At 40.9% G+C, this 26,839-nt stretch overlaps 1 protein-coding gene across 3 annotated transcripts in view; it reads right to left on the bottom strand.

Moving 5' to 3' along the window:
• nagpa (N-acetylglucosamine-1-phosphodiester alpha-N-acetylglucosaminidase) overlaps positions 1-26,839 on the bottom strand; it is a 79,783-nt gene that overhangs the window by 40,498 nt on the left and 12,446 nt on the right. For 2 of the 3 annotated variants that reach the window (XM_078215934.1, XM_078215935.1), the window contains exons 2-3: positions 19,595-20,074; positions 3,125-3,264 (exon numbers count right to left, since the gene is read on the bottom strand). In XM_078215934.1, the coding sequence (XP_078072060.1) occupies positions 3,125-3,264; positions 19,595-20,074 (620 nt within the window). The remainder of the gene's footprint in view (positions 1-3,124; positions 3,265-19,594; positions 20,075-26,839) is intronic. The other variant, XM_078215936.1, reaches the window with a different exon arrangement.

Genomic DNA, 26,839 nt, shown 5'->3' with positions numbered 1-26,839 from the left:
GAAGTGAAGGCGCAATCTTACCAAAAAATGGCAGTATGGGGTCTCTGGCAAGAAAACTGGCATTTTTCTCTCTGGAGAAACCAGCTGGTTTTTCTCCAGATCTTATGACATTGCAAAAAAAATTAAAATTCGAGGGGGCATGTTGTAGAAATATTAGCCTCACCGAAGGTATTGAAAGAAACTGAGATGCTACAGATGGAACATCTTGAGTTGTTTCCTGACTACATACCGGCTAGATCTCAGGTACATAAAATTAGATAGGAAGAATTTATGAAAAGGAGATGAAGTAGAAATTCAGTCATCTCATGATTTTTGTGAACCTGAGCAAAAAGGAGGAAACCCATCTTCTTTAGTAGAAATGCAACAGGCTGATCCTAAGTGGAGAGAACTGCATCAAACAGCCTACCCAGAGACTGAATCAGAACCAATATCTGAGTGTTACTATTTTAAAGACAAAGTTCTAATAAAGAATTGGAGATCACCACAAATACCAGCATATAAGGAGTGGGCATCAGGTAGCAGTTCCATATGAATATCGTAACAGAATTATGAGTGGCTCACACAATTCCAATGGCCGGTCACTTGGGTATTCGGCTAAAATACTGAAACATTTTATCGTCCAAGATTGCATAAAGACATATTGGTTAAAATCTGCCAGACATGTCAGGTAGTGGGGAAACCCCAATTATGAATTAAACTTGTACCTTCAATTCCGATAATAGCTTTTGAAAAACTGTTTAGCATGGTCTTAAAAGACTATGCAGAATCCCTGCCTAAAACCAGAAGTGTTCATCAATAACATTTAATAATTATGGATGTATCAACAAGATTTCCTATGGAATATTTCGGTCAAAATGATAGTGCAAGTTAGTTCAATTTTTGAAAGAAAGATATGGATTACCTAAGGAAATACAATCAGATCAAGCCTCAAATTTTTCATCAAATATTGAAAGAAATAATGAATAGTTCAGAAATAAAACAATTTAGGTCTTCAGCTCATTGTCCATAATCACAAGGTAGATTAGAAAGATGGCATCAAACTTTAATGACCATTATTAAAGGCAATTGTCAAGAACGTCCCTAATGACATTCTTGACAAAGAATTTTATTTTTACTTTTTTCCCCATTAGGGATCCCCTCATGAATCACAGGATTTACTCCTTTTATGCCAATATTTGGGAGACCCCTTATATTAGTTAAGGGAAAATTTATAAATCAAAGCTCAGAGACAGCTTCTTGGACCTGTATGTCAAATTTCGAGGAGAGATTAACCAAAGAGTGCGAGTTGGAAAAACAGCATTTGAAAATCACTCAACAATGATAGTTAGAAGAATGTTTATACAGATCATAATCCTTGAATCTTTTTAGCGAAGTTTCATACCAAGAATCAGACTATTTTGTTGGGAGTTTAATGCTACAAATGTATAATTTCATAATTAAAGAGGCAACATTATAGCAGATACTTTATCAAGATGTGGAAGAACATGAATGTCTTGATCGGAATGGACTCGTGTGAAATATAATTTTTATTGAAAAGTAATTTCTCTTGCATATTTGATGTAAAACATTGTTACTGCTACAGTAAAGTCTGTAGTGGATAGGTAGAGATAATGATAAGAGGGGATTGTTTAACAGAAAATGAAATGTCCCTTAAAGATGCCTTTCCATTTTCGTTCCTGCAGAGAGAAAATACATTGTTAATGCACTTTTACAACCCCTGAAGTTAAAAAGATGGGTTTAAAGGGGTTGAAAATTCAGTTAAAAAAAAAGGGGGTGGGGGTGGTGAAATGGGAAAGCTTTACTGTTGCATAGTGACAGTGACCATAGATTAAAAAAAACAGGAATGGGGGCCTGGTTCAGTGTGTATCAGAGAGAAGACAGGGATATTTAAATTCTCACAACACAAAAAATTACAGGTTATTGGAGGCAGTAGTTGACTGAATGGTCACCTTTAGGTCTCAGTAAACAGATCAGTTTAGCGGAAGCAGAAGCAAAACTGGAAGACAAAGAGTTTAGGGAACCTGTTGCTTTACAGTTGACAAAACGGAGTTTAGAGTGTGGTTTTTGGATGCATCAAGGAGATACATGGGTTGGTGGAGAAGCACCAAATGAACACTTAGGAATTCACCAGAAGTAAACGGTTTGCAACTGTGCCTTTGTGTCAAGTTAGTGACAATTCTTCATTTTTTTTTCCCCCAAGGGTATTGTTGGGGTAAAGAATGAGTGGAAATTTGAATTATTTTGTGTTTCGATTGAGAGCTTTCAACTTTTTAAACTGGTGTAATAATGTTCATTTTTGTTTTAACATATTATATTTTATATTAAAAGTTAATTAGCAGGCTCCTGTGAATTTGTTCAGTAAATGTTCTCCACATTTCTAAAAAAAATACGATCTATCAAGCCAGGCTTTACTCAGGGAGCGGAGTTGCCCAGTGTCATCAGTTAGCATCATAACACACATAGCCAAAAGCTCCTCTGCTAGCATCAATAACCATCGGAAAACAACAGAATACTCATTTTTAGAAGTGAGCAGTTTGTTAAAGTGAAGAAACCTTATTACTCAAACTTGGTCAGTCATAAAAATTACACAAAATGTAATTTCAGCAACTGAGTGCTTAAAACATTAATAATCCCTATATATTATACACACTGACCATTAAGTTTTTATATGCTTTAAATCACATATCAGAGTAAAAATCAATAAAGATTTCAATTAAATTTCTTCTGTGATTTCAGTGATGATAATTATTGTGGGAATTGCTGTCTGGTTTGCAAAACAAAGTGATGTGAAAGTTGTTTTTGAAATAACTGGCAATTTTAATGTTTAATACCAAATGTTGCTTGATCAACAGCAGCAAACATGTTTGTCACAACCCAAGCTAGAATACATTCTCAAAAACATACAATTGTTTTAAACATAAACAATTAACACTGCTCTGAAACATTTACTTATGAGAATTAAATGCAACATCATTGAAATGCTTGCAGTAAACAGAAAAAAAATGGTTACATGTAGTTTATGATTCTTTGCATTTGGAGCAATGCAAAGAAATTCTGATTTCACAACATTTTAAAAATACTTTCAGTCTTTACTTGTTAAAGCCACAAGTTTTAGTTCATGTACCTGTTTCTTGCGTCTTTGAACACTCAGCTGATTGGCTCTCGTTAATGTAAATAGTGCCATTTCGCAGGAGCCATATTACTCCACTCACTAGTTGAACAAAGGGGTTTTCTTTATCCACGACATCCTCTTCTGACAGATATCTGTTAATATTTAAGAATTATGATCACATTCCTAATATAGTACATGACACCTACAAAATATATCTTATTTGGGCAAGACATTAGAAAAAAAGATTACTGTAAATATCACTAGGATAAAAGCAGGTAAAATTAACTGATACTAGCCTTTTAAGATAACGTACAGTTATGTAGTTGTGGGATTCTGCAGGATGAAGTCTTATCAATGAAGGTTTTCAATATAGTACTGTGGAAATGCTACACTGTTGGAGGTGCTGTAAAGATCTGATGGCACTATTTCAAAAAGAAGCAAGGTGCCTATCCCCAGTGTCTTGAAAAATAATTATCCCTCAATCAAAATCACAGCAAACAAATTATCTCATTGCTGTTTGTAGGTGTGTACTCTGTGCAAGATGGCTGCAACACTTTTTTACATACAGCAGTGACTACACTTCTGTGGCTTTAAAACTTTGAGATATCTGTTGGTCCTGTAAAGCATTATATAAATGAAAGTCTTTGTAAAGAAACTGCATTAAAAAAAGCTTCAGGCAGTAACATTTATTTTGGCATTACTCATAATAAATTATTCATAGTAATGACAAACTACTGTAAAATGAACATACAAATTATGTTGGGTGGGTACCGGTAGACAGGAAGATGGGTTGAAGTGTGTCTACTTCAATGCAAGGAGCATCCGGAACAAGGTGGATGAACTTGGGGCGTGGATTGCTACTTGGGACTACGATGTTGTGGCCATTACGGAGACGTGGGTAGAACAAGGACAGGAATGGTTGTTGGACGTTCCGGGGTATAGATGTTTCAGTAAGTGTAGGGAAGCTGGTAAAAGAGGTGGAGGAGTAGCATTGTTAATCAAGGATAGTTTAACGGCTGCGGAAAAGCACTTTGAGGGGGATATGCACACTGAGGTAATATGGGCTGCAGTTAGAAACAGGAAAGGAGCGGTCACGTTGCTAGGAGTTTACTATAGGCCCCCAAATAGTAATAGAGATGTGGAGGAAGAAATTGCTAAGCAGATTATGGATACGTGTGGGGGTCACAGGGTAGTTGTCATGGGGGACTTTAACTTTCCAAATATTGATTGGAACCTTTGTAGGTCAAATAGTTTGGATGGGGCACTTTTTGTGCAGTGTGTGCAGGAGGGTTTCCTGACACAATATGTGGATAGGCCGACAAGGGGTGAGGCCACATTGGATTTGGTACTGGGAAATGAACCGGGCCAAGTGTTAGATTTGGTTGTGGGAGAGAACTTTGGAGATAGTGACCACAATTCGGTGTCTTTTGTTATTGCAATGGAGAGGGATAGGGCCGGACGGCAGGGCAAGGCTTACAATTGGGGGAGAGGTAATTATGATGCGATTAGGCAAGAATTAGGGGGCATAAGATGGGAACAGAAACTGTCAGGGAAAGGCACTGATGAAAAGTGGAACTTTTTCAAGGAACAAATACTGGGTGTCCTTGATAGGTATGTCCCTGTCAGGCAGGGAGGAAATGGCCGAGTGAGGGAACCGTGGTTCACAAAAGAGGTGGAATGTCTTGTGAAAAGGAAGAGGGAAGCTTATGTAGGGATGAGGAAACAAGGTTCAGATGGCTCGATGGAGGGTTACAAGTTAGCAAGGAACGAGCTGAAAAAGGGGCTGAGGAGAGCTAGGAGGGGACATGAGAAGTCCTTGGCGGGTCGGATCAAGGAAAACCCCAAGGCTTTTTACTCTTATGTGAGGAATAAAAGAATGACCAGGGTGAGGTTAGGGCCGGTCAAGGACAGTGGTGGGAACTTGTGTATGGAATCAGTAGAGATAGGCGAGGTGATGAATGAATACTTTTCTTCAGTGTTCACCAAGGAGAGGGGCCATGTTTTTCAGGAAGAGAAGGTGTTACAGGCTAATAGGCTGGAGGAAATAGATGTTCGGAGGGAGGATGTATTGGCAGTTTTGAATAAACTGAAGGTCGATAAGTCCCCTGGGCCTGATGAAATGTATCCTAGGATTCTTTGGGAGGCGAGGGATGAGATTGCAGAGCCTTTGGCTTTGATCTTTGGGTCCTCGCTGTCCACGGGGATGGTGCCAGAGGACTGGAGAGTGGCAAATGTTGTTCCTCTGTTTAAGAAAGGGAATAGAAATGACCCTGGTAATTATAGACCGGTTAGTCTGACTTCGGTGGTTGGTAAATTGATGGAAAAGGTCCTTAGGGATGGGATTTACGACCATTTAGAAAGATGCGGATTAATCCGGGATAGTCAGCACGGATTTGTGAAGGGCAAATCGTGCCTCACAAATTTGATAGAATTTTTTGAGGAGGTAACTAGGTGTGTTGATGAAGGTAGGGCGGTTGATGTCATATACATGGATTTTAGTAAGGCGTTTGATAAGGTCCCCCATGGTCGGCTTATGATGAAAGTAAGGAGGTGTGGGATAGAGGGAAAGTTGGCCGATTGGATAGGTAACTGGCTGTCTGATCGAAGACAGAGGGTGGTGGTGGATGGAAAATTTTCGGACTGGAGGCAGGTTGCTAGCGGAGTGCCGCAGGGATCGGTGCTTGGTCCTCTGCTCTTTGTGATTTTTATTAATGACTTAGAGGAGGGGGCTGAAGGGTGGATCAGTAAATTTGCTGATGACACCAAGATTGGTGGAGTAGTGGATGAGGTGGAGGGGTGTTGTAGGCTGCAAAGAGACATAGATAGGATGCAAAGCTGGGCTGAAAAATGGCAAATGGAGTTTAACCCTGATAAATGTGAGGTGATTCATTTTGGTAGGACTAATTTAAATGTGGATTACAGGGTCAAAGGTAGGGTTCTGAAGACTGTGGAGGAACAGAGAGATCTTGGGGTCCATATCCACAGATCTCTAAAGGTTGCCACTCAAGTGGATAGAGCTGTGAAGAAGGCATATAGTGTGTTAGCTTTTATTAACAGGGGGTTGGAGTTTAAGAGCCGTGGGGTTATGCTGCAACTGTACAGGACCTTGGTGAGACCGCATTTGGAATATTGCGTGCAGTTCTGGTCACCTCACTATAAGAAGGATGTGGAAGCGCTGGAAAGAGTGCAGAGGAGATTTACCAGGATGCTGCCTGGTTTGGAGTGTCGGTCTTATGAGGAAAGGTTGAGGGAGCTGGGGCTGTTCTCTCTGGAGCGGAGGAGATTGAGGGGAGACTTAATAGAGGTTTATAAAATGATGAAGGGGATAGATCGAGTGAACGTTCAAAGACTATTTCCTCGGGTGGATGGAGCTATTACAAGGGGGCATAACTATAGGGTTCATGGTGGGAGATATAGGAAGGATATCAGAGGTAGGTTCTTCACGCAGAGTGGTTGGGGTGTGGAATGGACTGCCTGCAGTGATAGTGGAGTCAGACACTTTAGGAACATTTAAGCGGTTATTGGATAGGCACATGGAGCACACCAGGATGGTAGGGAGTGGGATAGCTTGATCTTGGTTTCAGATGAAGGTCGGCACAACATCGTGGGCCGAAGGGCCTGTTCTGTGCTGTACTGTTCTATGTTCTAAATTAGGAGTAGGAATAAGCCAGTCAGCCCCCAACACATAACTGATCTGATCATAACGGATTGGATTTTGCAGAAATAACAGAGACTAATAACCCTCACTGTTCAAAGGGTCATCAGACAGCAACACTTAGCAACCACACAGGCGCAATTAACATGAATACTGGGGAGTTTCTGTCAGGGTTGCCCTGCTCCTCTAGAAATTGTGCTAGATTGGTATTTGTAGATAAATCTATGTGAAGTTTGAATATTGCTGAAAAAAGAGACACGTTGCTAAAGCTTTTCAACTTGCACTCATCAGGACAAATGCAAGAATACCAAATTTCAGACAAACAATCTCAACAATTTATACCACAAAAGAAAAGGGTGCTGATTCGTTGGCAAGTCAACTGATTGCCCAAGGCATTGTCATGGAAAAAGCAACGTGAAACTATCAGCTCTCCTCATTTTAAGGGAATTTTTAAAAACCGATCAGTCCCAAGGCCAAGTGGCTGAAACAACATTTTGTCCTGCTCCTTCAGGGTTGGTGCAACAATAAAATATGCAGGAGGGTCCACCTTCTCCAAGAGACATCAGGGAATCGGATGTACAAATCCAGGGCAAAAGGCATCTGACTGCATGTGAAATTTCGGTTCTCGTTACTTGACTGAACTTGTCAGAGAAAGTAAAATTTTAAAATGGTGCAGTGTTTTAATTACATGTAAATAACCTCACTGGTACTGAAAATGTACTAATGAAGGCTCATTCCTTCAGAATTTGTTGGGGGAATTCTTTTTAGAACTATATTTTTACTTTGATTTTCTTTCATCATTGATATAAAATTCTAAAGAGGTTTGGCAGAGGGACAAACTCCGATTGGTTATTCTAGAACACAGAAGCAGTCTCAGAATAAGGAACTGATCATTTTGGACTGAAACAAGAAGAAACTTCATTTAGAGAGAAGTGGATGCTGCATCATTGAGTATATTTAAGGCTGAGATAAACCTTTGGGGCGGAATTTTACCATCCCGCCCGCTACGGGAATTGTAGCGGGCGAGACACGGACCAGGGAATGGTCCGTTGACCTTGGGTGGGATTTTCCGACCTTGGGACGAGCACGGCCAGAAAATCCCATGCTTGATGTCTCAGGGAATCAAGGAATATGGGGAGCAGGTGGGAAAGTGAAGTTAATCAACCATGACTGTATTGAATGGTGGAGCAGGCACGAGGAGTCAAATGGTCTATTCCTACTCCTATTAATGTTCTAATGATTGGGGAGTTTGCCTCTTGATAAGCAGCTGCCTGCAAACACCAGCTCTTTCAGAAGAGGAGGAGGGGTTATTAATGTCAAGCTTTTTTTTGTGAAAACTAAAATAATACTAAATTGAAGTCTTAAAATCAAAATATAAATCTTATTTGAACACAATATTCAAATCAATCATGTTGAAATGTTAATTACAAGTTGCATCTGTGACATGGAGGCACGTTAGATGCTGTAGCTGCCAGGCCTCCAATAGTGTAACATAGAAACTAGAAGCAGGAGTAGGCCATTCGGTCCTTTGAGCCTGTTCCTCCATGCATTATCATGGCTGATCATCAAATTCAATATCCTGAGCCCCCTTGATCCCCAAGAGCTATATCTAATTCCTTCTTGAAATCAGACAATGTTTTGGCCTCAACTACTTAGTGATAGTGAATTCCACAGATTGACCACTCTCTGGGTGAATAAATTTCTCCTCACCTCGGTTCTAGAAGCTTTACCCTTATTCTCAAACTGTGACCGCTAGTTCCGAATTCCCCCACCATCGGGAACAATTTACCCTGTCAGAATTTTGTAAGTTTCTTTGAGATCCCCTCTCACTCCTCTAAATTCCTGTGAATATAATCCTAACTGATTTGGTCTCTCCTCATATGACAGACTTACCATTTACAACTGTAAATTAATCTAATACAGGAAGACTTACCTGTAAGGCAGTTGAAATAAGACAAACGCGAGCTAATTACCTTTAGTAACTGTACCACATTCAGCCTGGGTAATGGAAACTATTGGCAGAATATAGCTGGAGTATTATTGGACTTGAAATGAATTTTAGAATTTGGCATATTAATATTAAAATGTCAATAAAATGTCAATATGAATTATAGTTGGTGCACTTTTGGCACTTAATTCAAACACTTGATCACAAAAAAAAAACTCAATTTAACTAACACTTCATAAACTCCATAATCAGCTGCAAATTGACTTTGAATCAAATCCCAGATCAAACTCAACAAATTCTACACTATTTAAGATTAATTCTCAGTTTTCAAAAGCTAAAATCACATCTGTAGCGAGGAGTTCAACATTGTAGCGTTTTAAGAGAATTGATTGAGATCTCAACCTTAAATCAGGGAGAGAGTACACATTTGTGTTGCAAGAGTTAGAAGAGCTGGTTGATGAAACATCTCGGTGGTGGTGGTGGTGGTGGTGGGGCGGGGGGGGGGGGAGTATGATCAAGCAGTCCAAAGCTGCAGATATATTTGATAAAATATACAGTAATATTGAAACATATGTAATTTACTTCTTTGATGGGACATTCATGTCATTAACACCAGAATTTTATGCCCATCCCTAACTGTCCTCGAATTGGTGGTGATGAGCTATCTTCTTGATCCACTGTAGTCTATGTGGTGTAAGCGCACCAACAGCGCAGACAAGAAGGGAGCTCCAGGGTTTTGATCCAGCACAATGAAGAAACAGTGATATAGTTTCAAGTCAGGATGATATGTGGCTTGGAGGGGAACATGTAGGTAGTGTTCAAATGTCTGCCCTTGTCTTTCTAGGCGGCAGATGTTGCGGGTTTGGCAAATGTTGCCAAAGGAAGCTGATGAGTTACTGCAGTATATCTTGTATCTGCTACACACTGCTGCCATTGTACAGTGGCAGTGAAGTGTAGATCAATGAAGTAAGTGGCTTTGTCTTGGATGGTGCGGAGATTCGAGTGCTGTTGGAACCACATTCAAGTCAAGCAATTGTCCCAATATAAACAATATTCTTCAAGATGAACTTTGTAACTGAGGGATTATAAATTTTCATAATTAGTTATTAAATTTCCATTCCATAACAGAAAATTTATTCACCAAATGCACACAACGCCAAAAGCAATTTGCTCCCCGAGTAAAATGTTCATTTTCCCTGAGATTATGACCTGTTAACCAAGTTTTCACCTGGTCATAAAAAGTAAAAATTCAGCTAAAAATGCAGAGCAGCTGCAGCATCATTAAAGTTACCACACATCATAATACCATTTTCTCATCAGGATCACTCATGACCAGATGGAGTGGACATGTAGTACATATGAACATTCAGGAATAGACCATTCAGCCTATCACACCTTCTCCACAATTTAATAAGATCACAGTTGATTTGACAGTACCCTCAAGCCTGCATCCCACCTACCCCCAATTACCTAGTCCATAGTGAGCAATATTTGTCTGCTCAGTACAGCTAGCATCACACAGGTGGTTAGATGCTAGGGTGCAGTCTGGCCAACCCAGTGGGGCACAGTCTTGGATGAAACCAAAAGAGAAAACGCTGGAAAATCTCAGCAGGTCTGGCAGCATCTGTAAGTCCAGATGACTCTTTGTCAAAGCTAAAAGGCATAGAAAGTGGGAGATATTTATACTGCAGGAAGAGAGAATGAAAGATGAGTCATAGCCATAGAAATCAGGGGGAAAGACTGCTAAAAGCTGTCCACAGAGAGAATAAAGGGTGTGAATGGCCAAACGGCACAGAAGCTGTAAGTGGTGACAGATGAAGGTGTTGGGGGAGGGGGGGTGGAAAAGATGGGACAGAGATAGAGTGTAGAAAAGGGGAAGCGGGGGAGAAAAGGTAAAGGAAGGGGGAATGAGGTAGGGGAAAGAGTGGGGGGAGGGGGGAAGAAAAATGAAGACAGACAATAAAGAAATAAAAGCTAAAGAACAGTAAAAAATTAAATAATATAGAATGAAAACGAAGGGGGCCGAAGTGGGGTAGAGCAAATCATCTGAAGTTGTTGAATTCGATGTTGAGATTGGAAGGCTGTAAAGTACCTAGCCGGAAGATGAGATGCTGTTCCTCCAGTTTGCGCTGAGCTTCACTGGAACATTGCAGCAAGCCAAGGACAGACATGAGGGCATGGGAGCAGGATCGTGTGTTAAAATGGCAAGCAACCGGAAGGTCAGGGTCCTGATTGTGCACAGACCGAAGGTGCTCAGCAAAGCGATCTTGGATGAGTCTTGGATGAAGTGATTGTATGGATGGAAAGTGACCAGTCGTTGGGGCAACTGGAGCTGGAGTCTAGGTCCCTGACAACTCACTGTAGGCAGAAGCAGCAAGGAGGATTCCAGACTGAACTGGAGCTGCTGGTGAGGGAAATAGAAGGTTATATCCTTATGGGATGCTGAAAAAAATTTGTAGGGACTGACTTGATTGCAACTGCCTTTTAATATGCAGGTTTGTGGTGCAATTGATCATTGTTTTCCTGTTAATTCATGTTTACTTCATTAAAGAGTAGTTAGATAAATAGTTTTGACTGATTGCTTTGTTGGCTCTTGTAAAATTTATTCTGTTTGCTTAAAACTGTGGAATCTTGTCATTCTATCTAATAAATACCTTGGATTTCAAATGTTGTCTACTTGACATCAAATGTTACAGGTTCCAAACCAGATTGTAACATCTCCTCCAACCTGCGCAACCTTCCAAGTCATCTGTACTCCTTGAATTCTGACCCTGAGCATCTCCGATTTAAATCTCTCTACCACCATTGTCCATGCCTTCAGCTGCAGAGGCAATCAGCTCTGGAATTTTCACTCCCGAACCACTCTGCCCTGCCTCTCTTCACTAAAGCAATACCACTTTAACTAAACTTCTGATCATCTGACCTAATATCTCTTTTAGTGGTTTGGTAGCAAACCTTGTTTGCTAACACCCACGTGAAGTGCCTTGGAACATTACATTAGGTTAATGGTCTTATATAAATACAAGTTGTGGCTTACTGAATTGACCTAGTCTATATGTAGTGCAAGTTTACCTGTTGAAATTACAAACATAGCTACAGGTCAAGTGAACTGGTGATCCATTCACAGCCATTGCATTCTTGCTCAATTGCAAAACCTTTGATTGATGTACACTAGTCTTGCCCAAGAAGCAAGAGGCACAAGGGCAAATATTTGCTGCAGTAATTCCTGATGAACAACCATGTCATGTAATCATATGACTCACCATAAACAACGAGAGAATAAAATGGTTGGCTACAAAACCACTGCCGGAACTCTACCACCTCACCCGAGATGGAATTGGAGTGGGGGAGGGTCCGACAACGGAAATCTCCATTGACCTTGGGTGGAAATTTCCCGTCTTGCCCGAGCGAGACCATAAAATCCCACCCTATATCTTTGCAATCATATAGAATGTACAAAGCTTCAATTATTTTTTTAAAAACATGGACAATTAGCAACTTAAAGTCAAGGATAAACGACAGTGAAAGGGAGGCCAAAGGAAGCGTGAAAAGGAGACAGTTTTACAATAGAGGAAAGTTTGAAGAATCTGTAGAACCAATAAGTATCTACTGCATCCAAAATTAAAATGAATATCAGTTTCTTAAAAAAAAGAATGGGCAGCGATTTGGAAATGGAAAATTTTGTTGCCAAAACTTAGTTTAGCAGAAATAGGAGACAACCAAATTACAACAGAAACATAATACTACCTTGTCAATTCTGGATGCGCCTGAATAAAGTCTTCACTTTTTAGGAAGATTCAAATTGCTAGGCCAAGAAAAACCCTCACTATTCCTATCCTTGTTGCAAATATACATTTTATGCACCAGCATCAATTAACCTTTTGAAGAATAACAAGCTTTCATAAAAAAATACAATTTCAGATAGGGGAAAACAGTGTAAGCAACACAAATGTAAATGACATGTATGCTATTAGAAAGGGAATTCAAATAAATGTCCACTGGTCCTTCAAGTAAAGGACAAAGAAAATTACAGCACAGGAACAAGCCCTTCGGCCCTCTAAGCCTGCACCGACCATGCTACCCGACTTAACTAAAACCCCTACCCTTTCAGGGACCATATCCCTCTATTCCCATCCTATTCATGTATTTGTCAAGACGCCTCTTAAAATTCACCATTGTATCTGCTTCCACTACCTCCCCCGGCAACGAGTTCCAAGCACCCACCACCCCGTGTAAAAAATCTGCCTCGTACATCTCCTTTAAACCTTGCCCCTCACACCTTAAACCTATGCCCCCTAGTAATTGACTCTTCCACCCTGGGAAAAAGCTTCTGACTATCCACTCTGTCCATGCCTCTCAATCTTGTAGACTTCTATCAGGTCACCCCTCAACCTCCATCGTTCCAGTGAGAACAAACCAAGTTTCTCCAACCTCTCCTCATAACTGATGCCCTCCATACCAGGCAACATCCTGGTAAATCTTTTCTGTACCCTTTCCAAAGCCTCTTCATCCTTCTGGGAGTGTGGCGACCAGAATTGAACACTATATTCCAAGTGCGGCCTAACTAAGCTTCTATAAAGCTGCAACATGACTTGCCAATTTTTAAACTCAATGCCCCGGCCGATGAAGGCAAGCATGCCGTATGCCTTCTTGACTACCTTCTCCACTTGCGTTGCCATTTTCAGTGACCTGTGTACCTGTACATCCAAATCCCTCTGCTATCAATACACTTAAGGGTTCTGCCATTTACTGTATATTTTCCATTTGTATTAGACCTTCCAAAATGCATGACCTCACATTTGTCCGGATTAAACTCCATCTGCCACCTCTCAGCCAAGTCTCCAGCTGATCTATATCTTGCTATATCATCTGATGGTCCTCATCGCTATCTGCAAATCCACCAACCTTTGTGTCGTCTGCAAACTTACTAATCAATCCAGTTACATTTTCCTCCAAATCATTTATATATATTACAAACAGCAAGGGTCCCAGCACTGATCCCCGAGGAACGCCACTTGTCCCAAGATTTAAATTATTTTTTAAAAACTTGGTACGTAATGGTCATAAATCATTTGATGCACTTAATAAAAAACTGAGTGAAGCACTAAAAATATATTGGGCCAAATTTTTCAGTAACTACAAAGCAATAGAAGGCACTGAAGACAACTGCCAACAAAGATGGCATGGACTTCACCTTTCCAGATGCTAATTTGAATCTGCCACTAAGTCAATACTGAAGTATTCACATAGATGGCAAATCACAAAGTAAAATCCTTTATTTTTTAATAAATTTTACAGAGAGCAAAATTACAAGATGAAATATCAAACTTTTATCATAATGGAAAAAAATTGACAATCCACAATTTAAAAAAGTTTCCAGGCTCAAAATGGATCTTCGGCTATGGAGGTGAAACGGGCAAGTTATTTCTAGAAAATTGCAATCTGTGGGGACTGATTAGAGCAGGGTTCACTGCTAGTTTCCATTTTCAACTATGCATGTGTGGACAGCAGAAGTTGCTGTCAGCTTCACACTTGTGATGATGGTGAATGCTGACATTTTTACAGTCACTACAACTACAAATACCAAGTTTGATATTTCAACTTTTATTGTGTATGTGCCAATTATTTTGCTCTGGAAAATTTAGACATAAAGGATAATCATGCATTTTAATTTTTGTTAGCATCCTGTCAGGAAAGGTTAATGGGATTGACTGCTACCCTGCTTGATGGCAGTTCAAAAAAAAAAGTAATTTCTGGACAACAAACAATTAAATCAACATAAACTGGGTGGCATGCCAGGAGTAACAACAGGCAAAACAAGGTGTCAACTGGTGAAGTTACAACACAGGACTACCTGCATACTGAACAGCAGAAGCAGCATCCATTAGACAGTGCTAACTGATCCCACAACCCAGGGATCAGATCTAAGCGTTGCAGTTCTGACATATCCAGTCGCAAATGGTGGTAGACGATTAAACAACTAATTGAAGGAGGAAACTACACAAATATCGAATCCTCAATGATGGGAGAGCCCAGTACATCAGTGCAAAGACTGCCTTAATTTCAGTCAGAAGTGCCAAATGGATGATCCATCTTGGCCTCCTCCTGAGGCCCCCAACATCACAGACACCAGTCGCCAACAAATTCAATTCCCTTCAAGAAAAAGCTGAAGGCACTGGGTACTACAAAGAGTATGGGGCCCCGACAACATTCCAAGCAGTAGCACTGAAGATTTGTGCTCCAGAACTAACCACACCCCAAGCCAAGTTGTTCCGGTACAGCAACAGTACTGGCATTCATTCAGCAATGTGACAAAGTGTCCAAGTATGTCCAAGCTGAACAAATCCAACCCGATCAATTACCGCCATCAGTTTAATCTTGATCATCAGCAAAGTAATGGAAGGTGTCACCTACAAGCAGCACTTAACAATACCTATTCACTGATGGGTTCCACTTGGATCATTCAGCTCCTGACCTTCCAAGTGCCTTTGGTTTAAACGTTGACTTAAGAGCTGCACTCAAGGTGCGCTCAAGGTACAGCGACTACCCTTAACATCAAAGCATCATTTGCCCATGTATGACATCAAGAAGCCCAAGCAAAGCTGAGTCAATGGGAATCAGGGAGGAATCTCTGCAAAGGTTAGAGTCATACCTAACACGAAGGAAGATGGTTGTGGTTGTTGGAGGTCCGTCATCCCAGGACTGCACTGCAGGTGTTTCTCAGGGTAGTGTCCTAGGCACAACCATTTTCAGTTGCTTTAATGACTTCCCCACTGTAAAGTCAGAAGGATGTTCACTAATGCACACAATGTTCAGCACCAGTTGTGACTCAGATAGTGAAGCAATGTGCCCATTTGATTTGTAAAGAGAGGCTGGATAGACTGGGACTTTTGTCCCTGGAGCATAGGAGTCTGAGGGGTGATCTTATAGTGGTCTATAAAATAATGAGGGGCATAGATCAGCTAGATAGTCAATATCTTTTCCCAAAGATAGGGGAGTCTAAAACTAGAGGGCTTAGGTTTAAGGTGAGAGAAACAAAAGGGTCCAGAGGGGCAATTTTTTCAGAGGGCAGTGAGTGTCTGGAACAAACTACCAGAGGTAGTAGTAGAGGCGGGTATAATTTCGTCTTTTTAAAAGCATTTGGACAGTTACATGGGTAAGATGGGTATAGAGCGATATGGACTAGATAAGGGGTTAAAAAAAAGGCGGCATGGACAAGTTGGGCCGAAGGGCCTGTTTCCATCCTGTAAACCTCTGACTCTAATAACCTGCTCAGTGACGCCCAGTTTGGGTTTCGCCAAGGTTACTCAGCTCCTGACCTCATTACAGCCTTGGTTCAAACATGGGCAAAAGAGCTGAATTCCAGAAGCGAGGTGAGAGTGACAGCCCTTGAAATCAAGGCCGCATTCGACCGGGTGTGGCATCAAGGAGCCCTAGCGAAACTGGAATCAATGGGCATCAGGGGGGCAAACTCTCCGCTGGTTGGAGTCATACCTGATACACAGGAAGATGGGTGCGGTTGTGGAGAGTCAATCATCCCAGCTCCAGGGCATCTCTGCAGGAGTCCTCAGGATAATGTCCTAGGCTCAACAATCTTCAGCTGCTTCATCAATAACCTTCCTTCCATCATAAGGTCAGAAGTGGGGATGTTCACCGATGATTGCACAATGTTCAGCACCATTAGCGACTCCTCAGATACTGAAGCAGTCCATGTTCAAATGCAACAAAATCTGGACAATATCCAGGCTTGGGCTGATAAGTGGCAAGTATCAATTGCGCCACACAAATGCCAGGCAATGACCATTACCAATAAGAGACACTCTAACCACCACCCCTTGACATTCAATGGTGTAACCATCACGGAATCCCTCACTGTCAACATCCTTGGGGTTACCATTGACCAGAAACTCAACTGGACTTACCACATAAACACAGTGGCTACAAGAGCAGGTCAGAGGCTAGGAATACAGTGGTGAGTAACTCACCTCCTGAATCCCCAAAGCCTATCCACCATCTACAAGGCACAAGACAGGAGTGTGATGGAATACTCCCCACTTGTCTGGATGGGTGCAGCTCCAACACCACAAGAAGCTTGACAGCATCCATGACAAAGCAGCCCGCTTGATTGGCACCACATCTACAAACATTCAATCCCTCCACCACTGACGTGCAGTAGCAGTGTGTACTATCTACAAGATGCACTGTAGCAATTCACCAAAGGTCCTTAGACAGCACCTTCTAAGCCCACAACCACTTCCATCTAGAAGAACAGGGCAGCAGATAAATGGGAACACCACCACCTGCAAGTTCCCTGCCAAGCCACTCACCATCCCGACTTGGAAATATATCACCGTTCCTTCACAGTCGCTGGGTCAAAATCCTGGAATTGCTTCTCCAACGGCATTGTGGGTCAACCCACAGAACATGGACTGCAGCGATTCAAGGCAGCTCACCACCACCTTCTCAAGGGCAACTAGGGATGGGCAATAAATGCTGTAAGAAGTTTAACAACACCAGGTTAAAGTCCAACAGGTTTACTTGGTAGCAAAAGCCACACAAGCTTTCGGAGCTGCAAGCCCCTTCTTCAGGTGAGTGGGAATTCTGTTCACAAACAGAGCATCAATAAATGCTGGCCAGTCAGCGACACCCAAGTACCACGAATGAATTTTTTAAAAATTCTGATCAATGGTAACTCCCCAGGATTTTGATAGTGGGGGCTTCAGCGATAGCAATGCCATTGAATGTCAAGAGGTAATGGTTAGATTGTCTCTTTTTGAAGTTGGTCATTGTTTGGCACTTGTGTAATCGAATGTTCCTTGCCACTCATCAGCCCAAGCCTGGTTGTTCAGGTCTTGCTGCATTTGGACATGGACTGCTTCAGTATCTGAGTCATCACAAATGACATTGAACATTATGTATCTATCAGTATCCCTACTTCTGACCTTATGATGGAAGGAAAGTAATTGATGAAGCAGTTGAAGATGATTGGATCTAGGACACTACCCTGAGGAACTCCCACTGTCATGTCCTGGAGCTGAGATGATTGATTGACCTTAAACCACTGCAACCATCTTCATTACCACACTGAATTGCCCCACTGCCAACATCCTGCGGGTTACCATCGACCTGGTACTGAACTGGACCAGCCAAATAAATACTGTAGCTACAATAGGAGCTCAGAGGCTGGGAACTTACAGTAAGTAACTCACTTTCTGACGATCAAAGGCCTGTCCACCATCCACAAGGAACAAGACAGGAGTGTGATGGAATACTCCACACTTGTGTTTATCAACACAGCTCCAACATCATTCAAGAAGCTTGAGACCATTCAGGATAAATTCAGGACCATTTGATTGGCACCCCATCCATCACTTTCAATATTCATTCCTTCCAGCACCAACGCAATAGCAGCAGTGTATACCATCTATAAGATGCATTGTGGCAACTCTACCACCTAGAAGAACAGCAACAAACACAGGACCACCACAATCTGCAAGTTCCCCTCGGAGTCACCCACCACCCCGACTTGGAACTAAATCACCGTTTCTTCTGGGTCTTGCTGGGTCAAAATCATCAAACTCCCTTCCTAACAGCACTGTGTATTTACCTACACCACAGGGACTGCAGCAGTTCAAGCTCACTACCACATCTTCTCAAGGGCAATTAGGGATGGGCAATAAATGCTGGCCTAGTCCGTGATGCCCACATCCCAGTAGCTATACACATTGCATTCCATAACCTCAATTCAATTCTGTTCAAATATTAGGACAACAAATTTAACAGGATATGTTGTACTAATCCATGATTTATTACCCTGCAGATGACGGTATACAAGTTGACCTGGTGCATAAAACAACCCTATTTAAAAAGGTGCCACAATTGATGGTTAGGCCTGCACTGTACAAGACAAACCCCTTCCCAGGAAAGTTAGTAATGGGTTAACTTTGTATGATGGGACTGACTTCATGGTCCTGATGGTATATTCATACCTTTTGTGTTTAATAACGACTGTGAAGAATTACTACCATTGCTGAAAAACTGAACACTCAATTGTGCAACTTAGGGAAAGGTCAAGTAAATTGAGGAAAGCACAGAGTTAAGAATTAAAAAAGTAGAAGTGGAAAGCTGCTTCACAAAAAGGTCAGGTTGAAATTTTGAAAACAGATAGAAAAACATAAGTAAATGGGAGTTGAGGTATAGATCAGCCAGGATGGAATGGAATGATCGACAAGTTTGAGGGCTGAATGATGTACTCCTGTTCCTGTGTTTCCATGAGGTTTTAAAACTAAATTTTCCTATCAAAGAAATAAACAAGAAAAAAATACAAGTCATGGTTTAATATTTTGCTTGTAAAATTAAACAAGGTCAAACAAAATCAAAATTCTTCCAACACAATCTGATAAATTTATCTGAAAAAAAACATCAATCTTGTAAGATTCCACATTTATTTCTGAAAATTTTGTACATTTAGAGAGGACGATAACACTTTAACACAAATGCAATTACCAGCTTCAATGCCAAGGCTAGGAGAATGGAGTCTGTCACCATGTCAACAGCACAGCAGAATGAAAATGAGCATGAGAAGATTTTAAATAGTGAGGAGGTTTTCTTCCTACATATATAAAGATGGTCCAATGTACTCCAGTTCAGTTTGTTAATCAAGCTGAAGGTATGCAATATTAAAATAACAGTTATTTAAAAAATGGGTACAGTTTATTACCGAACTGGAAATGCTAAAGTAGAAATTTAATAATCAGTTTCCCCATTTGTAAATACACGGGATCAATAAAATCAATTCTACCAATTAGGACTAGTTTCTTAGACACACATATGAATACTGCAGTAAGATTAGAGTATACATATTTATTTAAATTCTTACCCAAATACTAATGTGCCATCCTTCTTAATCCCAAATTGTGCGTTTTGAATTCCCTTTCCATCTTGCACCAGTTTTCCATCACTCACAACTGTACCCAAGCAACGTCCTGTGTTCATGCCAAAAAATCCACCGTTTTGAGCCACCAAACACTTCTTGGATTTTATAGTTTCCTGTACTGTTGCTTTGTAAGACTGACTGCATCCGCCTGGTTTTAGTGGTTCCAAAACTGAGACAGTTCTCAATGGATTATTCACAAAAGTGAAGTGCCCAGTGACAGCTTTAAGCTTGCCTTCATCAGTGGGAAAGTTTGAAACAAATACAGTAGTTTTAGCTATAGGAAGGTCTGTGGATTTATCAGCAGGCCAGGTTTCATGTGTCACATTTCCAAAAATAATAGGCTGACAATCTCTGACATATCTGTGAGTATGCTGAGATCCATGCTCCAAAGGGTAATATGGAAACAGATCATTTAAAGAGGTCCTGCAAAAGGAGTATATAAAAATGTCAAAAACATAAAAAGGAACAAAAATCTGAAACTGAGTGAAGAGATAAAGAGCAAGAGATAAATACTACAACCTAGTTCTAAATAATAGTTTCAAAATAATATTTAGTATACAAGGGAATTTTGACACCCTGGGGTGGGTAGGAGCAGGGTCAAAAACCTTTTAAAATTAGAAACCTGCCAACTTCCAATTTTAACAGGAGGCAGGCAACACAGGGGACAGGTTGGTCATTAAAATATTGAAAGGATGCTCCTCCATTCCAACGGCTTATTTTTCATTTGCATGGACAATTGAAAGTTTGCTGCACCCTGGTGGATATAGGCTAAACTGTTATGTAAAATTTCGACTCCATTTACAGCAAAACTAAAATAGGTTATGCTAAAATTGTTTGCAAACAGTTCCCTAATGACCATGCATTTATTAGACCTTGAAAAATAAATGATATGAATGGTAATCAATTATTTGAATTCAGTGTGCAAAGTACTATTGTTTAATCTGAATGTCTATATAATTCAGGCATAATTTAAAGTCATTTCAAATGGTGCTTAAAAGCCAACCACGCTGTGATGAGCAGCATGATCTAACCCCTGATCACAATATACTCTTGGCTTCTCGGCCTTTTGGCTAAGATCAAGTGTGGTCTGCTGATTTTTTTAAATATACTTTTCCAATTCAATCAAATCAAGTCCAATTCAGAGTCTCAACAAGTTGAGACATTTCCGATCCAGGCTGACAAGACAGGGTATGCGACCCTTTACCCTGTCTTGGGCCTGATCTACATGAGCCAAGCTGATTGGAGTAGGCAGACGTCTCCGCCCCCAAGGCTTGATCTCCTTTGCATCTTAGCCAAAAGGCCGAGATGCCACTTTTAAAAATTGCTTCATATGAAAATGAAGCTTAAATGTAACCTAACGACTTCAACCAAGTGCAGCATCCGATCCATACTACACTTGATCTTAGCTAAAAGGCCGAGAAGTGTGGTCTGCTGATGCTGCACTTGGTTGAGGTCATTGGGTTGCATTTAAGCTTCATTTTCATATGAAGCAATTTTTAAAAGCGGCATCTCGGCCCAAGACAGGGTAAAGGGTCGCATACCCTGTCTTGTCAGCTTGGATCGGAAATGTCTCAACTTTTTGAGACTCTGAATTGGACTTGATTTGATTGAATTGGTAAAGTATTTTTTATAAATTGACATGCTTTTGTCAGCTTGGGTTGGAAATGTCTCGATTTGTTGAGACTCTGAATTGGACAAGTTTTTAAAAAATTGACATGCTGTACTTGGTTGAAGTCATTAGGTTACACTTCAGCTTCATTTGAAGCAATTTCTAAAAGCGGCATCTCAGCCCTCTGGCTAAGATGCAAATGAGATCAAATGAGATCAAGCATTGGAGGAGGTGCAATGCCTACTCCAATCAGCTTGGATCATGTAGATCAAGCCCAAAACAGGAGGTGAGAGCCCTGTCTTGTCAGCTTGGATCGGGAATGTCTTACTTGTTGAGACTCTGAATTGGACTTGATTTGATTGAATTGGATTTTAAAAAATACTATGGCTTCTCGGCCTTTTGACTAAGACCAAGTGTAGTATCGACATGCTGTACTTGGTTGAAGTCATAAGGTTACATTGTAGCTTCATTTGAAGCAATTTTTAAAAGCGGCACCTCGGCCTTTTGGCTAAGATGCAAATAAGATTAAGCCTTGGAGGAGGTGAAATGCCTACTCCAATTAGCTTGGATCAAGTAGATCAAGCCCAAGACAGGTGGTGAGAGCCCTGTCTTGTCAGCTTGGATCGGGAATGTCTCACTTGATGAGACTCTGAATTGGTCTTGATTGGATTGAATTGGATATACAAAAATAATACTATGGCTTCTCGGCCTTTGACTAAGACCAAGTGTAGTTTTGGCATCCTTGTCATCAAGTCATGAGGTTACACTGAGGCTTAATTTGAAGCAATTTTTAAAGCGGCATCTAGACCTTTTGGCTAAGATGCAAATGAGATCAAGCCTTGGAGAAGATGCAATGCCTGCTCCAATCAGCTTGGATCATGTAGATCAAGCCCAAGACAGGAAGCAGCCAGCCTGTCTTGTCAGCTTGGATCTGGAATGTCTTACTTGTTGAGACTTTGAATTGGACTTTGATTGGATTGAATTGGATATAAACAAACAAAAACTATGGCTACAGAAATAAAAATCAAACCTGATATTATTATGCAATCGGTCCAGTTGCTAGAATCACCTAGAATCATAGAACCCTACAGTGCAGAAAGGGGCCATTCGGCCCATCGAGTCTGCACCGACCACAATCTCACCCAGGCCCTACCCCCACATATTTTACCCGCAATCCCTCTAACCTACGCATCTCAGGACACTAAGGGGCAATTTTCTTAGCATGGCCAATCAACCTTACCCGCACATCTTTGGACTGTGGGAGGAAACCGGAGCACCACGCAGCTCAGACACCATTACACAAACAAAATTGTGTTAATTCGCTTGGCAATCACAATAACAGGAAATTGTAATCAGTCAGCATTGGTACAACACTCTACCACTGACTATTATGTAACATTTTTCAAAGTAACCACATTGGTTTGGTCCAAGTACTGAATGATCTATAGCTTCTTTCAATACATTATCCAAAATTACATCTCAAGCTCACAAAATTAAGTATCTAAAGTTGTGGGTACTTTCTTTGTATACACATATGGATACCTACAATCACAAGAATTGTTACAGCACAGGAGGCCATTTGGCCCACTGGATTAGCCTCAGCTCTCTGAAGGAGTCATTTACCTAGTGCCACTCACCATAGCCCTGCCCATTCTTCCTTTTTAGATGATAATCTACTTCCTTCTTAATGCCTTGACTACTCGTCTCCATTACACTCAGACAGTGCATTCTCACTCCCAACCACTCACTGCATAAGAAGTTTCTCATGTCTCCTTTGTTTTTTTTGGCAATTATCTTAAATCTGTGCCCTCTTGTTCTTGAGCCTTCCGCCAAAGGGAAAGATTTTTCCATATTTACTTTGTCCAGATTCCTCACTATTTTGAAACTCTCCATCAAATTTTCTCAGCCTTCTTCCTTCAATCTCTTTACATAACCAAAGTTCCTCATTGTTGGAATTATCTTTCCTTTAAATTTATTACCGCACTTAACTTCATTAGTTAGCCGTGGAGGATACATTCTTTTCATAGAATCCCTACAGTGCAGAAAGAGACCATTCGGCCCATCGGGTTTGCACCGACAACAATCCCACCCAGGCCCTATCCCTGTAACCCCATATATTGACCCTGCTAATCCCCCTGACACTAATGGACAATTTAGCATGGCCAATCCACCTAACTCGCATATTTTTGGAGTGTGGTAGGAGACCGGTGCACCTGGAGGAAACCCATGCAGACACGGAGAAAATGTGCAAACTCCACACAGACAATGACCCAAGCCGGGAATTGAACCCGGGTCCCTGGCGCTGAGGCAGCAGTGCTAACCACTGTGCCGCCTCTCGTAGAGACTTTCTTTCTCAATGGATACATTGAAGAGCAGTCTATGCAAATTGGGGTTAAAACTAAGACAGTCACTCATAAATTCAATAAGGAATTTAGAAGAAACTTTATCCTGATAGTAGTTAGCATGTGCAACTATTCCATATGGTCATAAGTTGAGGCAAATAGCATGGATACATTTAAAGCCAAACTAGATAAGCCTACAAGGAAGAAAGACAAATAAGATATATTGGTGGGGTTAATTTCAAAGTAAGTAAAATACATTGATATGGACCTGTTGGGCTATTTTGGCACTAATGTCCCACATTTTGATATATTAATGTTCTGAAAAATGCATGTGCAATAATGTGTGCCCCCACCCACACCTTACTGCCTTTGTTTTTTTTAAAAAGACGATCAATGCCTGAAAAACAGCATTTCTCCCAGTTGCTCACCATTAGAGTTATAGTTGACATTGCTTGCTTTAGATTTAACCACTCATTTCATATATTCCATTAAGACCATTTGTCGTTTGAGGCGCTTACAAATAATTTGTTTCAGAATCTATTATCTATATTGTTACAGTTCTGAATTCAGTATTCATTCCTATAAGCAATCATGTATCAACCCAAGCCCCATAATTCCTATGTGTGTGTTTTTGCAGCCTATAAGCAGTTCAGATAACCATATTTTTTATTCCTTAATCCACTGCCAAATAAGATTTAACTGTCTGCTCAGGCCCTTTTGCAATTTAGAACTAATTTACTTAAATACATTTACTTTAAACCCAAAACCCTTTGATCTGCCAAATGGCACCTATTCTACATAAGATGCCATAAATTGTTATGCTCCCTTTTCTCTACTTACATCCACAGAAAAAATGCTGTTTCCATTCTCAGACCCATATTCTAATAATTCAAAAATTAATAACCCATTCGTTACACAAATAGTGTAACAGCAGCACAAAATCAGATTGAGGCATATTACACATAAATCTTTTCCAAACAAGTAGAAAACACAACATTGTCAGATAATATTATTCAGGCTAAAGCATCAAATTTACTTGCTTGATTTTTAACTACATAGAAGGAACAGATTATCAGTAAATTGCTGTACAGAAGTAATAGGAAAAGAAAACTTCCCAGATTATTGTTTGATGATGATATCATGGGTGCATTTCTACCCAGATAACTGAATTGCTGCCATGACATGGAAACAATCAAGACAAAAGAGCTTCAAGATAGGGAAAGTTGGCAATACATACACAACTTCACATGAGCCTTTGATACTCCAGATTTAACAGTCTTTTTACACAACTTTTCTTTGAAGAAACCCCAGATTTTGTTCTCAACAGCCATGTAATTGAAGTATTAATTCCTAGCATGCAGGCAGCAGATTTACTATGATCACAGTCATGCATGTCATTTGTGGCTTTGAGAAGGGAAGTCTCAGCACTCTGGGGAATTGGAGTCTGCAGCAGAGACAGATGAACTCAATCTTAGTGACAAAGAAATTCATGAGCTCCTTACATTTGAGAGAACAGAGGGTTCTGGGTATTCTGAGGTGTGTCCTTCTTTCTCGAACTCGGGCATGGGACTTGGTTCATAGACAAACTGTAGACATGCTGGGTTATCTGTTTTAACACTTGTTTATTCGGGTTACAACTAAAACATCAACAGGAATTCATCTTTAACAAGTTACATTACATTTCTGCAATTCCCTTTTTACAACTACAGATTCTAACCAACTCCAACTCTTCCCCTACCCAAGTCACAGTCCAGGGGATTCAATCGCCCACAGTATTCTCAGCCCTCGGAAAATATCCTGGAGATACAAGGCTTTCTTATGTATTTGGCAGGACATCTCATCTGCAGAATTGGACGACTCTTTGCTTCTCAGAAATGTTGACAGCTATGATGCTATAGTATAGGTTACAGGATGACTGGACAGAAACGATAACAAAGACTGATCTAAGAGAGAAGAGTGAAGAGTGGACCCATGGGCCCTCTGGGACTAGAAAAGAAGTTTAACAACACCAGGTTAAAGTCCAACAGGTTTATTTGGTAGCAAAAGCCACACAAGCTTTCGGAGCTGCATGCCCCTTCTTCAGGTGAGTGGCCACTCACCTGTCCCACTCACCTGAAGAAGGGGCTTGCAGCTCCGAAAGCTTGTGTGGCTTTTGCTACCAAATAAACCTGTTGGACTTTAACCTGGTGTTGTTAAACTTCTTACTGTGTTTACCCCAGTCCAACGCCGGCATCTCCACATCATGACTAGAAAAGAACTCAGGACACCGAGAACTAGTTGCTTTCTTAAAGCTCACAGAAATAAAGGTTCCAAAGAGGAATGATCAACAACTTATGGGAAGTTGGCTGCTACTGTATCAATAACTGAAAAAGCATTGAAGATGCGAGATTTCAATGTATCTGGATGTACCTGTAAGACTGTCAGAAGATGATTTCCCAATGGTATTTCAGGAAGACTGACTAGTTTCTTTAGCAGTAAGCAAAATAACTACGCTTCTAAGTATAGTTCTAAGGGAGGCAGTGGTGTACTGATATTGTCATTCGATGAGTAATCCAGAGACCCAAGATAATGCCCTGGGGAGCTGGGTTCAAATCCCACCATGGCAGATGGTGAAATTTGAATTCAATAAAAATCTGGAATTAAAAATCTAATTGTGACTATGAAACCATTGTCAACGGTCATAAAAGCCCATTTAGTTCATTAATGTCCTTTAGGGAAATAAATCTGTCGTATCTACCTAGTCTGGCCTATACGTGACTCCATAGAATCATAGAAACCCTACAGTGCAGAAAGAGGCCACGCGGCCCATCGGGTCTGCACCGACCACAATCCCACCCAGGCCCTACCCCCTTATCCCTACATATTTACCCACGAATCCCTCTAACCTACGCATCTCAGGCCACTAAGGGGCAATTTTTAGCATGGCCAATCAACCTAACCCGCACATCTTTGGACTTTAACAAAGAGGCTGTGCTGGAATCTTTGAATGGCATCAAGATAGATAAGTCGCCGGGTCCGGATGGGATGTACCCCAGGTTACTGTGGGAGGCGAGGGAAGAGATTGCAGAGCCTCTGGCGATGATCTTTGCGTCGTCGATGGAGACGGGAGAGGATTGGAGGATTGCGGATATGGTTCCTATTTTCAAGAAGGGGAATAGGGATAGCCCAGGAAATTACCGACCGGTGAGTCTAACCTCAGTGGTTGGTAAGCTGATGGAGAAGATCCTGAGGGACAAG

This window comes from Mustelus asterias, chromosome 7 (genome assembly GCF_964213995.1).
Source record: "Mustelus asterias chromosome 7, sMusAst1.hap1.1, whole genome shotgun sequence".
In the NCBI taxonomy this organism is placed as follows: domain Eukaryota; kingdom Metazoa; phylum Chordata; class Chondrichthyes; order Carcharhiniformes; family Triakidae; genus Mustelus; species Mustelus asterias.
This window is presented reverse-complemented; position numbering and strand designations above follow the sequence as displayed.